The sequence below is a fragment of the Colletotrichum scovillei genome (assembly GCF_011075155.1).
Source record: "Colletotrichum scovillei strain TJNH1 chromosome Unknown Contig00001, whole genome shotgun sequence".
In the NCBI taxonomy this organism is placed as follows: domain Eukaryota; kingdom Fungi; phylum Ascomycota; class Sordariomycetes; order Glomerellales; family Glomerellaceae; genus Colletotrichum; species Colletotrichum scovillei.
In genome coordinates, this window is record NW_023336259.1 from 2,075,734 (window position 1) to 2,088,267 (window position 12,534).

At 52.6% G+C, this 12,534-nt stretch overlaps 6 protein-coding genes across 6 annotated transcripts; 1 reads left to right on the forward strand and 5 right to left on the reverse strand.

Annotated features, from left to right (window-relative positions):
* Window positions 1-793: 793 nt before the first annotated feature.
* Window positions 794-2,710, reverse strand: HER10_EVM0000683 (methionine aminopeptidase). Its single transcript, XM_035470453.1, has 4 exons — window positions 2,372-2,710; window positions 1,150-2,285; window positions 1,010-1,096; window positions 794-954 (listed from the first exon to the last, which is right to left on the reverse strand). The coding sequence occupies exons 1-4, from the start codon at window positions 2,412-2,414 to the stop codon at window positions 898-900; spliced, it is 1,323 nt and encodes a 440-aa protein (XP_035337921.1). The 5' UTR covers window positions 2,415-2,710; the 3' UTR covers window positions 794-897.
* Window positions 2,711-3,254: 544 nt separating this feature from the next.
* HER10_EVM0012060 (uncharacterized protein) lies at window positions 3,255-3,623 on the reverse strand (the record flags this gene model as incomplete). The annotated part of the gene is made up of 1 exon (XM_035481463.1): window positions 3,255-3,623. The coding sequence occupies one exon, from the start codon at window positions 3,621-3,623 to the stop codon at window positions 3,255-3,257; it is 369 nt and encodes a 122-aa protein (XP_035338973.1).
* Window positions 3,624-6,343: 2,720 nt separating this feature from the next.
* Window positions 6,344-7,315, forward strand: HER10_EVM0002090 (uncharacterized protein; the record flags this gene model as incomplete). Its single annotated transcript, XM_035471816.1, has 2 exons — window positions 6,344-6,942; window positions 7,039-7,315. The coding sequence occupies 2 exons, from the start codon at window positions 6,344-6,346 to the stop codon at window positions 7,313-7,315; spliced, it is 876 nt and encodes a 291-aa protein (XP_035338051.1).
* A 704-nt stretch (window positions 7,316-8,019) lies between these two features.
* On the reverse strand, window positions 8,020-8,851 carry HER10_EVM0001225 (uncharacterized protein; the record flags this gene model as incomplete). Its single annotated transcript, XM_035470980.1, has 1 exon — window positions 8,020-8,851. Exon 1 carries the CDS (start codon window positions 8,536-8,538, stop codon window positions 8,020-8,022), a length of 519 nt encoding a protein of 172 aa, XP_035337966.1. The 5' UTR covers window positions 8,539-8,851.
* A 159-nt stretch (window positions 8,852-9,010) lies between these two features.
* On the reverse strand, window positions 9,011-9,336 carry HER10_EVM0002262 (uncharacterized protein; the record flags this gene model as incomplete). The annotated part of the gene is made up of 2 exons (XM_035471982.1): window positions 9,011-9,213; window positions 9,306-9,336. 2 exons carry the CDS (start codon window positions 9,334-9,336, stop codon window positions 9,011-9,013), a joined length of 234 nt encoding a protein of 77 aa, XP_035338068.1.
* Window positions 9,337-9,789: 453 nt separating this feature from the next.
* HER10_EVM0011462 (uncharacterized protein) lies at window positions 9,790-12,418 on the reverse strand. The gene is made up of 2 exons (XM_035480895.1): window positions 11,187-12,418; window positions 9,790-11,133 (listed from the first exon to the last, which is right to left on the reverse strand). Exons 1-2 carry the CDS (start codon window positions 11,787-11,789, stop codon window positions 10,435-10,437), a joined length of 1,302 nt encoding a protein of 433 aa, XP_035338921.1. The 5' UTR covers window positions 11,790-12,418; the 3' UTR covers window positions 9,790-10,434.
* Window positions 12,419-12,534: the final 116 nt, after the last annotated feature.

The following is a 12,534-nucleotide window of genomic DNA, read 5'->3' on the forward strand; positions in this document are numbered from 1 at the left end:
TGCCTATGAGTGGTCGTCGGTTCTGGATCGGCCTATGATCTTGCCTCTGCATGCCTGTGATTGACGCCATGCTGACACGCCTCAGCCTCAAGTGGCGCAGGGGTCCTCTCTAGCTCTATGCTTACTAAGGCAATCGCTGGGTTCCGTGTGGCTCTACCCACTTCGCCCGGCGCCCGTCTTCATCTGCGGGTTCCGATCGGTTTCCATTCCGGGTTCGTGGTGATGGCATCTGACATCACCGCAGACCGCCACTAGATGACCACACGCGGAGACGGAAGCCTTCGATCCGCAAGACCGCCGGCCATGCTGTACATCGAGTCTCCCGTTCCGGACCATTATGCCGGAGCTGGTCCCCACTATGATTTGCCCCGTTGTGCCCGGCTACGGGACGGCATCCCGTTATGGGGCCGGAAACGACTGCTTAAAGAACGTTTGATAACGGGTCAAGAGAGGGCTGCGAGCATGCTGGCACGGCAGGCTTTGAGCTTTGTCTAACGGTAGCAGAGTGTAATAAGCGATATACGGATTCGAGTAGACACATCTGAGCATTGTGCATGCTTGTGATAGTACCTCATCGTTCTTGAATATTGTGCCAAGTAATACGGATACATCAGCGTGGGGAATTCCCTAGCCTCCCGAGAAGCGGACACATACTGTGCCTTGGAGGCAGACTTAACGCTATTCTCAAATGCAGTGTCGCTTATAACATACTGACATTTGATGGCTTTAGAAATGGTTCAAGAAGAACTCATTCAACGTCGTGCGCTCTCGGCAGAGATTCAGGCACGGTCATGTTGGATTCGATTGCTTGGATTTTTGATGTATATCTGAAAGATAGTCTTGATAAGTGGAAGGAAAACCCACGACAATACCTATCCTTGGCCGGTTCCACCCCGCCTAATAATCCTCTCCTCGGCTGATTACTTCCTTCACGTTTGGCCTGAGCAGGATGGTCTAGATGGCATGGGTTAGCATTGTCCTTGACAAACAGTAGCAAGTCATTACTTACGTGCTCGAACTGAGCTGTGTAGGAGCCCTTCTTATCACACAAGGGCGGGTAAGCCTCGACAATGCCGCTGGCAACGAGGTTGTTCAACTGTTATTCGTCAGCTCATATTCTTCAGTCAGTGGTGGAGATGCCCAACTTACACCAAGGAGATACTTGTCCTGTCCTAAACGGTCCAGATAACGCCGGCAGAAAGGTAGGGTGCCAAAGTTCTTGTTGATGACGTTCAACAGCCTCTTGGCCGAATCTAACCGGAGCGCGGCATGACCCTCTCCACGCTTGGCGTAGTGAGACACCTCCATATCTTCCCTGACATATCCATTGCCTGTGCTACCAAACGTCTCGACGGCGAAGACATCACCCTCCTCCATCTTTGTCGTGTCGTTACTCTTGACGATAGGCACGCTCTTGGTGCCGTGGATGCTCCAACGCTCAATCGTGTGGCCGTTGAGGTTGCGGATCGACTTGACGGGGTACGTCACGCCGTCAATCTCGCACTCGTAGCTCTCCATGACCTCCTGGATGACGCCGCCGACGTCGCCCACGCGGACGTCGATGCCGGCCTCCTTGACACCGGCGTTGGTCGCATCCTTGACGGCCGCGAGGAGGTTGTCGTACTGCGGCTCAAAGGCCATGGTGAAGGCGCTGTCGACGATGCGTCCATTGACGTGCACGCCAAAGTCGACCTTCATGACGTCCTCCTGCGAGAGCACCATCTTGTTGCCGGCGTTGGGCGTGTAATGCGCCGCGCAGTGGTTGAGGGACAGGCCGCACGGGAAGCCCATGCCGCCCTTGTACGCGTCGCCCTCCTCGAGACCAGGGTGTCCCGTCAGCGCACGCACGCCGTCCTCGATGCCTTCGGCAATCTCGGTCAGGGTTTGGCCGGGCTTAATGTTCTTCTGCGCCCATTGGCGGACCTGGCGATGGATCTCGGCGGCCTCGCGGTAGTCTGTCAAGAAGTCGTTGTTGAGGTTGTCGAGGTGACGCTTCTCCTCGTCCGTCGTGCGGTAGAGGTTCTCGTCGCGGTACTCCTCCTCCTGGCCCTTGGGGTAGTTCTTTTGGGGGAATAGCGAGGACATGAGCACGCGGGGCGGGTCGGACTGGGCGGTCGGGGACTTCTTCTTCTTCTTCTTTTTGTTCTTCTTCTTCTTCTTGGCCGCTCCGCCGGCGGCGGGTGCCGTCACATCCTCACCCTCCTCATCCGAGTCGTCGCTGTCGTGGTCGACCCCATTTCCCTCCGCGGGCTTCGCTGCCTTGCCGTTCGTCGCAGGCTCTCCCACTGTTGGAAGAAAAGATTCATTGATTAGCATAGGGATCCGGACTTGACGGGCGAATAGCCGGTAGCTACGGCGAAGAGCGCCATACCGTTGAGCTTCTTCAAAGCTTCTGTGGGAACTTGGGCAGCCATCTTGGCACACTAGATTTCGCGTGTGATGTGAAGTTGGTGGTGGGAGCAACACAGATTTTGAACCCCACCTGGTAAACGCAACTGCGCGGGGTAAGCCCCCGTAAGTCGTTAACCGGGGAGTTGCCCCCTTTAAGGGATGCAATGTCCAATCCCGTTTCACCTGGTAAGAGCTTTCCACAGGCGCGGTGAAAAAATATTCCCTAAACTCGGGTAGGGAGGTAAATAGCAGTCACCTGATTCGTCTGGTCCAAGCAAAACCGATCGTCTATTCTCAGGTCTGGAGTCGCAAAATTTCCCAGGGGCAATAGAAACGGTTAAAAAAAAAAGCCAAGTCTGCGGCCAAGCGGTCCACCCCCCATCAAAAATCACCATGGGAGGCGCGTATTCTTGCAACTCTGGCCTTGCTAATTACAAGGTTCCAGACGCCTATTACCCGTGGGCTGCGACTAGACTGCGGGTTGCACGCGGCAGATCGTGGTTCAAGTCGGCTAAGTTTGCTTCTCTTACACGTCACAACGTCATTTGATACCCTATTTTTAGGCTCGACTCGCCTCGTCTTGCCTTATAAGTGTCTCGAACCAGGAACATGCAACTTTACGCACTTCACTCCTGCATGGAACCATAATTGCCTCCAATGAATTTTTACCGATTTTTGTTTCCTCTGCAACTTCAGTGAATCAAAACCCCACGATCTAAACCGACTTGAGCGAGTGACTCGAGTTAAATACAGACTTGAGACGACACCTTCAAACACAACTTTTGCCGTGAACCCGAGATGACAGCTCATTCTGCTCCTTTAGTCGACCCCTTCAGACAATAAGTGTAATAGTCGCCTCCCGCCTAGTTCACAATGCACCGAGCAGAGAGGGAACCGCAGTCATGGGCGACACCGTAGTCGCAGCATCTGCCGCTGGGCGAGCACTCGTAAATGTGGTTGGCGATCCTCTTGCTCGTCACGACGTAGCCTCTGTCGCGGCTCCAGACGCAGTTGCCGCAGACGGTGAGTTGTTTGTTCTTGCTGTCGCATTTGCACCCGTTATAGTTGCAGGCCCTCTTCTCGAGACCTGTTTCTTCCTTCTTCTCCAGTATGGCCACGGGCTCGTCCGTGTCAGCCCGCGCGGCTACGGCGTAAGGTTCATCCTGCTGGGCGACGCTGGCATGGGCGGCTGCGGCGAGGAAGAAAATGGTCAAGGATGTGGCAAAGCGCATTTTGGGCGAATTTCTGAAACATAGAGTTGGTCAATTGTCTTTCGAATCACGAGGTTTTGATAGCTTGGCTATACCTTTTGAACTATTCCTTTGTTTCTGTCAATTCTCTTAAGGCTCACGCAAGATTCAACAGCTGCAGTTAGCTGGGTTTGAGCTTCTCAGTTAAGATGGCTATTTCCTTAACTTTTCATAGCTTTTATAAGCTTCTTAACAATACTTCATAATTCCATACTCTAGCTTCCAAGTCGATTCATCGAGCTTTCGATGCAAAGGAGTAATATCATGCCCGTCTTACTATTCCGAGGGGATCAGCATAGCTGAACGGTACATACTTCTCATTTTGATTCAGCTGAAAGACAGACGATCAACATAGTGTGGCATAGCTGCGGGGTTGATAGACAGAGAGAAACACCGGATTGGCTGCCTTCTCAACGATATATGTCTAGCAACTCGAGGAACCTGCAGCTCATCCTTCTCCGTATGAGTGTGTAGCCTCTAGCAGCCGTGTTGCTGCACCTTGTCTATGCTACCATCCGGCTGCGTGTATCGTCTAGTCATGTATTTCAGTGCGGCAGGACTTGCGGTGACTTTCGAAGGATTCTTGTGGTAGAGCCCAAGCCAATAAAACGTTGCTGTAATGTTGCATTCGAAAAGGTGTGGTTAACCAAAGCCAACTCTCAGGAGCTACACACTAAACTAGCCAAGAAGCAAACATAAGCTTGACCGCTTGAGAGGGGGAATCGGGCTAGTACTGATTTTAGTGTGTCCAACGCGAATTCTTGTGGATATGGAGGCGATAAGTGGCAGTTTATAGTCCTTATTCGATGACTTTCGGATGGTTCTGTCTCTACTCTCGACCTGTAACCCTCGCCGTGGGGCGTTTGCATGCATACATGATCTCTCTTACGCTGTTGCTCCTCCTCACATTCTGAGCAAGTATGGCAGGCTGTGTCGAGTATACCTGAGACACCAGCCAGCAGGTTTTTTTAATCTTGCGGGGTAGAATCGAAATGCTCCAATGATACATAGCCCATGCCCTTAATCATGACCTACAGTCGAAGCGCTTTGAATCGGTCAAGACCTTGGCATACCCTCGGAAGATCATGGCCCAAACTGAGAAGAGCCCCGATGTAACATGAGCCAAACCTCAAGCTGCTACGGCGCATACGCAGTACAACGCGATATCTCAAGTACGGCCGAGTAAGCACCATTTCCTTGCAACTATGTCTGTTTGTGGATGACTAAGTGCATCTTTAGGTAAGTTACATCAAATAGTTTGGCTTCTACTCACTGGACGTGTGAGGATCGGGGTGAAATCTAACTCCTACATGTTACCACGTCCTACCTGGCCCAACTAAAAACGGAGAGCCAGTGAGTGCAAACTATACTCATGCAGTCCAGGTACGCAGTCCAGCTCACGAGCCAAATAAGATGATGAAAACTCGAAAAGCACTGGCGACGTACTCAGTCGAGAAAAGGAGCATCGATAACAAGACGTTACTCATCTGTCAACGGGTTACTCTGTTCTGAGTTTTAGTTGTGCTTACTCCTTCCACAAATAAAAAGGGGTTTCTCATTAGCTCAAACTGCCCTTTTCAACTTTGAACCCAACATTTTTTTCATGCATCGATATGCCATGGTTCAGAATGGGTAGATGATCGATAAGGGTTGCTATGCCTTTTTACCACAAAATTCGCCTATCTATATCTACAAAACAATACCATTCTAAGATGATCATCTAGACGTGACAAGCCATAGTAGAACCTTATTTACACTAACTAAGTAGAGATTAATCACTCAATTGGGTATTTTGGGCAAAGACCGAAAACTTCTCGTGGTATTCGAAAGTTCTATCTTGCAAACAAAACGTTGGCCATGAGACAATGATCAACCTAGCCTGTCATGGATATATCGCAGTCCGAATCTTAAGTTCCAGAGACCCTTGTTCCATGCCCCGAAACTGCAAAACATTGTGCATATTGTTGACAGAAGGTAGATTCCTAGTTTGTCCTTTCATTTAGAGAGAGCCAAGTTAAACCTTAGAACTTCAAAGCACCAAAGAACATCTGAGAATAGGAGAACTAGAGATGTTCAATGAGCGTCGACAATTTAAACCACTCCCATAGGACAAAGACATCGCCAATATTTTCATTACTCCATGAGAAAATGTGACGGCAATTACACCACATCTGGTCAAATATTACCTTTCTTTATTCTTCTGATTATGCTTTAATCCCATGAATCCCACATTAGACCTTTGGGGATTGATGTTCATGCATATCTAGCCATAGGGCCTTGGATATTCAAGCACTCTCGAGTCTAAAGCCTTCTGGTGTCCACGTTCAGTGCAGACACTTCTGGGCCAAGCTGTCCCCGTCTCGAACTCGTGAGGACATCATCTTCAAAGCCCGGGCTGGCCACAAATACTTCATGGTCTTGCGACTCCACGTCCCAGTGCTCCCAAGAGACTCTCACGATGGCCTCCCACGGCCAGAGTGCCTTCCCCCATCAAAGGAGACCCATCCAAAGGCAAGAACAGTAGCGCCCTGTAGACTGCCAGAAGTTTCAGGCCCCACCCTTCTTCGAAATCAAACCCCCAAGTTCGTTCCTGGACTTTCCACTTTCCCAATCCATCATCAGCTTACCTTCATCCTCAAGGTAGCTGTCGGCACCCCAACATCCATCAATATCCGAAAACCCAGGCTCGAAGCATCAATATCATGGAGGGCAAAAGGGACATCAAGGATTGTGTCCTCTGCGGCAAGGCCTGCAAGAAAGCCACCCGCAAGGATTTCTCCTGTGGTTGTGATCCCTACTGCACCACTTGCGCGACCGCCTATCTGAAGTCGTGCATCTCGAAGCCGTTCCGCAAGCCCAAGTGCGACGGCGGCTGCGGATCCCAGAAGCCCTTCCCCGATCTTTGGGCCCGCCAGTTGCTCCGCCGCAAGGAGGCTACGACTTACTTCGACCTCGCCGACGAGGCCGATGAGGTCTCCAGCAACACCGCCGTGTACTGCCATGACACTGTCTGCGGCCGCTACATCCCGCTTCGTTACCGCTTCAATCTGAACATCGTTGCCGGCATCGTCAGCGGCAGTGGTACTTGCCCCTGCGGAAAGCTCACCTGCATTGGATGCGGCGACAAGGTTCACCAGGGCGAGACCTGTGCCGAGGTTGAAGCTCGCTGGAAGGCGGAGGGAAAGCTTAAGGAGGAGCTTGAGCGTCAGAGTCGTCGTACCATGGAGCACTTGAGCATCAAGCAGTGCCCTGTCTGTCAGTCCCCTGCTGAGAAGGCTGATGGTGGCTGTAACTACGTTCAGTAAGTTCCTTTACTCTATGTGGAAATCTCTCCTTTGGCGTTGTTTCTTCTCATTTTTGAGCGGTCACTTATTAATGTTCTTGCGCGGGTGTTTAGATGCGCGACTTGCGAGAACACCTTTGACTGGGACGAGGCAAGCGTTGTTGATCACAGCAAGTTTGCCGACGGCAAGCCTGGCGATGGCAAGCCTGGCGATGGCAAGCCCGAGGGTATTGAGTCCGAAGTTGAGAAGTCTGCTTATGACAACTTGGAGTCCTTCGAATTCAACCCTTTCGAGGACAAGCCCGCCGAGAATGAAGTCGCCGAGAGCAACGCCGCCAACGCCGACTCTTCCGAGACCATGGCTATCGATGAGCCTGCCGAAACTATGTAGCCTCCCAGCCTAACTCGGTCTATCGTCTACAAGCCTACAGCTCGCATGAAAGTCAAACGCGTTCCAGCCGACTTTTCGTGCCATGAAGGCAGAGACAAAGATTCAGTGGAAACTAATTGTATACATGTTCAGCCGCCGAATGTGAGTTATCGACTTCCCAGGTATCCCTCGATGGCATATGGTCACTTCCCCCATCTTCATTCCGATCAAATACTGACAAATTGTACGTTCAGGACGACTCTTCATGGCTAAACGGCTGTCTGCCCTTCTTTGGCCGCTTTTGGCACTTTCTGAATGTCGCAATTCGAATTAATTACCAGATCATATTGCCGCATGGCAGTGATACGGACTTGCTTGTCGGCATTGGGCGAACGAGCAAAGTGGTGGATAGAGAGGCAAGAGCAACAAGTGGTGATGGCTAAGCTGGAAGAAGACTGAGGTATACGAACGGATCGATGAGGACCCATGAAGGACCGAGGAAACTTTCAGGACAGAATGGTTTAGTTGGTAGAGGTACCAGTAAAGTTACAAAAATCAGAATCCCCGAGCTCATGATTACGCTGCTCAACATGCCAGAACCCGAGTAAACCCGCGCCTCCCAGATGCAAAATCAAAATATCGAATCCCACCATCTAAACCGAAACTGAGAAGTAGTCAAGTACCCCGTCTCTTCTCATCCAGGACTTCTCCCGAGAACACTTTACTCAGTTGCACTGGTCCCCAACTTGCACGAAGAACCCGCCAAGCTCAGAAGCCGTAAACGCAACATTGATATCAACGTCAACATCCGCATCATTCGCGATAGCAAACTCGAAGCTCAAACTCTCACGGCACGAGAAGCTGTTGACGACCTGCACGGTATCCTTGACAACAGCGTCGTTCGCCACCTCGAGCGGCCCAAAGCTACCGACCAAGCTTCCCGCAGCGGGACCGTCCAGCGTGCGCACGTTAAGGCGGGCGAAAGCGTCGCCGCCCTGGTCGACGGGGAAGCCTTGGCTGAAGGCGCCGACGAGCTGGCAGGGACCCGCGGTGGTGGGGCCGACGGGGAAGGTGAGGACTTTGGTGACGACGGTGCCGGAGCGGAGGTCGGCGACGCCAAAGTTGAGGTCGGTGGGCGCGACGAGGCGGCAGCCTGGGGTTGAGGTTTGGCGGCGCTCGGAGGGGGTTGAGCGGGCTGTGGCGAGGCCTGCGAGGGCGGTGATGAGGATTGAGGTGAGCTGCATTGTTGGGGTTGGTAAGGGGGGTTTTGGTTTGGGTGGTGGTAGGAAATTGAGGGGTTGGTATGCTTGTTAGGCTGGAAATGAAGCTGTTGATGATGGTGTGGATGTGAGGAAAGTATTGTTGAAGACGAGGGAAGTATCCTGATTTATAGACATCTTCATCTCGTCGTCCTCTTCGTATTGAAGAGGTTCTTTAGTCCATCACGATACCTCGTAGAAGGATCATCAACTGCTGCGCCCGGAATCTCACCAGGCGAGGGCGAGTTGAGAGACAACATCGCGGCTGATGGAGAGTGAGGGAGACGTCACAATCCTCCAGCACTCAGCACTCAGCTCTCGGATATCACAACGGGCACCACGAGGCCAACATTCGCAAGTCATCTACCAAGGTAGGGCAAAAGAAACCGACTCCGCCTCACTATGTAAAAAGCCCTGCGGAGACTTTTTGTCGTAGCCTTTCTCGAAAGACCAAACCCTATACGATCACACTGCTGAGATAGCCGCAAAAATCGAATCTCCCAGAAAACAGTCCTCCGCTTTCCCCCTTCCATGCGGTTTTCTGCTTTGCGTTAGCTGCCGCTTCGCGGTAAGTGAAGAAACCCGAGCTGAGGATCTCAAGCCCGTCAGCACGCCCTCCCCGCTTGGCGGGTTCGTTGCTCAGCCCTGCTAGATCGAAAGCTGACAACGAGAAAGTCCAGTCAGATTCAGCCGGGAATTTGAAGAAGCTACTGCCGGGCTAAGCTTACAAAGTTACGCCCTAAGTGACTTACTTGGGTAGCCCGCCTTTCCCCAGATTTGCATGTTCTAAATATAAGCTTAGCACTTTGACAACCTCCACGAGAACATGTATTCTCCAAAGTAGGCAATAAGAAGGAAACGTCTAACTAATGCCCATTCCCAGCTAGCTTACCAATACCGTGACAGGAAGGCTCAGGGTTCGCGCCCGATTGGACAGACATTTCGTGCAGGGCGGAGCAAACTTTCTCGTGACCTTGGTATATATATTAAAAAGCTGGGCTCTTGAAGGATCCGAGTTTTGCAGTGACTTCATTCGGGCCGGTTGTGAGGATCATGGCTATGAGAACGAGCCTGAGAGCCTTGTTGGCGATGAGTTTGAGACATTTTGTCGTCAGCAAAGACAATGACGAGAGAAGTTTAGAAATCAAGTTCATGTCGCCGTCCTCTAATGTCAAGAAAGACGCCTATACGAGCTCGCGAGCTTGAAGACTGAGGAATTTGACTCTTTCCTTCGAGAAGGTGTGGTCTTGAGCGAAGGTGCCGAAGGCTGCCGGAAGGATGCAAGGTACCGACTCAGCCGACGAGACTGGCAGTGCCTTAGTTCATCTGACGATACGATGTAGGTATTTTGTCGTACTCGCAACATCTTGCTTAGTTTTGCATCGGTCCCAGAATGGCGAAGGAGACGTAAGACGGGTTGTAACCTAAGGCCTCAAGTTGTCGCCGGTACGAGGGACAGCGGTAGAAAGTTGTGCCCGAGTTTGGATGATCTGGCTGGAGTCAAACCTTGTAGCTCCCTTCATCTCGTCCATGGGATGAGGCACCCGCCCTCGGCGAGTAAATTCAACCGCATCTCACCCCCCGCTGGAACGTGGTCGTCGAGATGACCCAAGGTCTGTCGGCCTGTCTTATTGAACCTATTCTACCAGAGAATTGCAAGATTTGATGTATGCTGCAGGTATCATTGAGAGGCTATGCTGATATCAGCCCTAACGAATAAAAACAAGAAAGACCACTCGGCAGCTTGCCCGCGGTCATCCACGCACCACGCAGCACGGCCTGGACCCGTGAACTGTAGGCAAGTCATTCCCAATTCTCGGAGCCTTGGCGGACGATGGACCGCACTGACCCGTCGACGACCCAAAAGAAGCCTCGCCGCTCCTATGCTCGTTCCTGTTCGCTCAACTTGCTCATCTGGCTAGCCATGCTCAACCCCGTCCCCTTCCTCGTCTCCAGCGCCCTGGACCACCTCTTGTTCTCGTGAGCGGGAGGCTTTCCGGACCCGTTGAGTCCGAGAATCTCCATCAGCTCGGGTATTTCGGCGTGGTCTCGCGTGGAGCGCATGCGGTGGCACCACGTCACTCTCTTCTCCTCCGGCTCAAAGTCGTCGCCGCCCTCTCCGTCGATGCCCTCCTTGTTGTCGATGCTGTTCTTCTTTGACGTCATGGCTTCCTCGATCTGTCGCTCGGCGTATGGTGTCGAGACAGGTGTCACAAGCTCCAGGGGCTCGAAGAGGAACTCGCCGCCCACTTGTCTGTGGTCGCCCGATTTTGTGGCCAGGCCGCTCTTGACCTGCTTCAACCCCTGGAACACGCTCTCGGCGGCTGATTTGAGCATGGATTTGCGCATGTAGGCCGGTCGAGCTCCTAGCGCGAGGGTGCGCGTCATGCCCAAGGTGTCGAAGAGACGTCGCGTGGGATCGGTGTATACGGGGAAGGGGCAGCCCGTCTCCTGGAGGTACATTTCAATCAGGCCAGGGTTGCCGCAGCCGACGACGGTAATGAATGTGCTCATGGGAAGGCCCAGCAGAGCATCGGGGGTTATCGATTCGGACAGAGATCGTAGGAATTCCTGACAATTCTTGGTAGGGTTAGCAAGGAGAAGAGTTGTGAGGGGATCATTGAGAGACTTACGCCGCAGAAGAAGTGGCGGATGAAGATGACGAGGACTCGCCTCGCGACATTGCGACCGGTGTATAAGCTCTTGAACGTGTGGCTCTTCCCATGACGATCTAGGACTACGTAGTTCTCGATCTTCTTCAGAACCTGGGGCGTTGGCAGGTCGTTGTTGGTGGAGATTTCGCCCTCAAAGTCGGCGGGCTTGGTGTTGTCGATTTCTATCGAGGTCGCTGCCGTGTCGGCGCCTTGAGTCGTAGAGGTCCTTGGCGACCTTGTGCTCGTTGTCGTGGCGGTGTTTGGTGGTTGTTGTACAGACTGGTCGGTGGGCGGCAGTCCCTCCCTGGCGTCTATTGATGTCGGCCGAGGAGGTAGACTAGGCTTCGGCTCGTCCCCCGTCGCATCTTGACCGTTTGACGAAGACACTCCGTTTGCGTCCTCTGCGCTGTTGGGCTCCGGAGCGGCCTTCAACTCCTCAGTTGTCGTCGTAGCATTGGGCTCCGCGGCGTGCGTAGCTGTCTCCGTGGAGTCAGATGCTTTCTTGGCATCGCTGTTCGTCGAGATAGAATTGGTGTTGGTGGTGGCAGCCACGGCTGGAGGATCTGACGGCACAGCAGCCATGACGTCGTAATTTGGGTGGGTTTGAGCGATGTTGGTTTGGGACTTTCGAATCGCGCGCAAATGATGTTCGCTGCGATTTGGGACTTTGGGTAAAACAGGCTCGATTATGTATGCAGAGGCTCTGAGACGCCAAAAAAGAAACAAAGCTGGATTTATTTTTTCGATGGCTAAGACGAGACTAAAGGCAAGGTAGACAGACGATGGGTGGTCTGGAAGGAGGCGCAGCAGCTCTCAGTGGCCAGGATTGTACTCGTAATGGCTGAATACCAAGGAACTGGGCGAGAGAAGGCACCCGAGTGGACTGGGGGGGACCAAATGGAAGGGGAAAAGCATGCCGCACCACCGTGGATTGTGGACGGCTTCTCGAGACTCAGCCAGGCTCCTCCTGCCCACTTCACCTATCTGGTCTCAGGGCCTCTCTTCAGGTTTTCCTCAACCTTGTCAGTTTGCTCTTCAAGCCTCCGACTAATACCAATTATTATCAAGTACACCCACCGTGCCACCCCGATGTCGATAGTGGCCGCGCTACGATCAGGTGCTGGGCATCTCACGGCAAGTAAAGAGCCGTTTTTTGCGCGCGGCTTGCAGCTGGTTGGCGATTGCAGGGTCCAATCTGAGGAATGGGGGAAATCAAGATGCGAACGCCACCGCCAACGGATTTCTCAATCGAGTTGGTGATTGACGGCAGTAAACCGGGAATCAGGGGACTAGCAGCAAGTTTGCTATTGCTCATTTGCCAAGAGAC

Coding starts and splice junctions, on each gene's coding strand:
- HER10_EVM0011462 (XM_035480895.1), bottom strand. CDS start 11,789: ATGGCTGCTGTGCCGTCAGATCCTCCAGCCGTGGCTGCCACCACCAAC. Junction 11,134..11,186: donor TCCGCCACTTCTTCTGCGGC/GTAAGTCTCTCA, acceptor AACCCTACCAAG/AATTGTCAGGAATTCCTACG.
- HER10_EVM0000683 (XM_035470453.1), bottom strand. CDS start 2,414: ATGGCTGCCCAAGTTCCCACAGAAGCTTTGAAGAAGCTCAACG. Junction 1,097..1,149: donor AGGACAAGTATCTCCTTGGT/GTAAGTTGGGCA, acceptor GACGAATAACAG/TTGAACAACCTCGTTGCCAG. Junction 955..1,009: donor ACACAGCTCAGTTCGAGCAC/GTAAGTAATGAC, acceptor CATGCCATCTAG/ACCATCCTGCTCAGGCCAAA.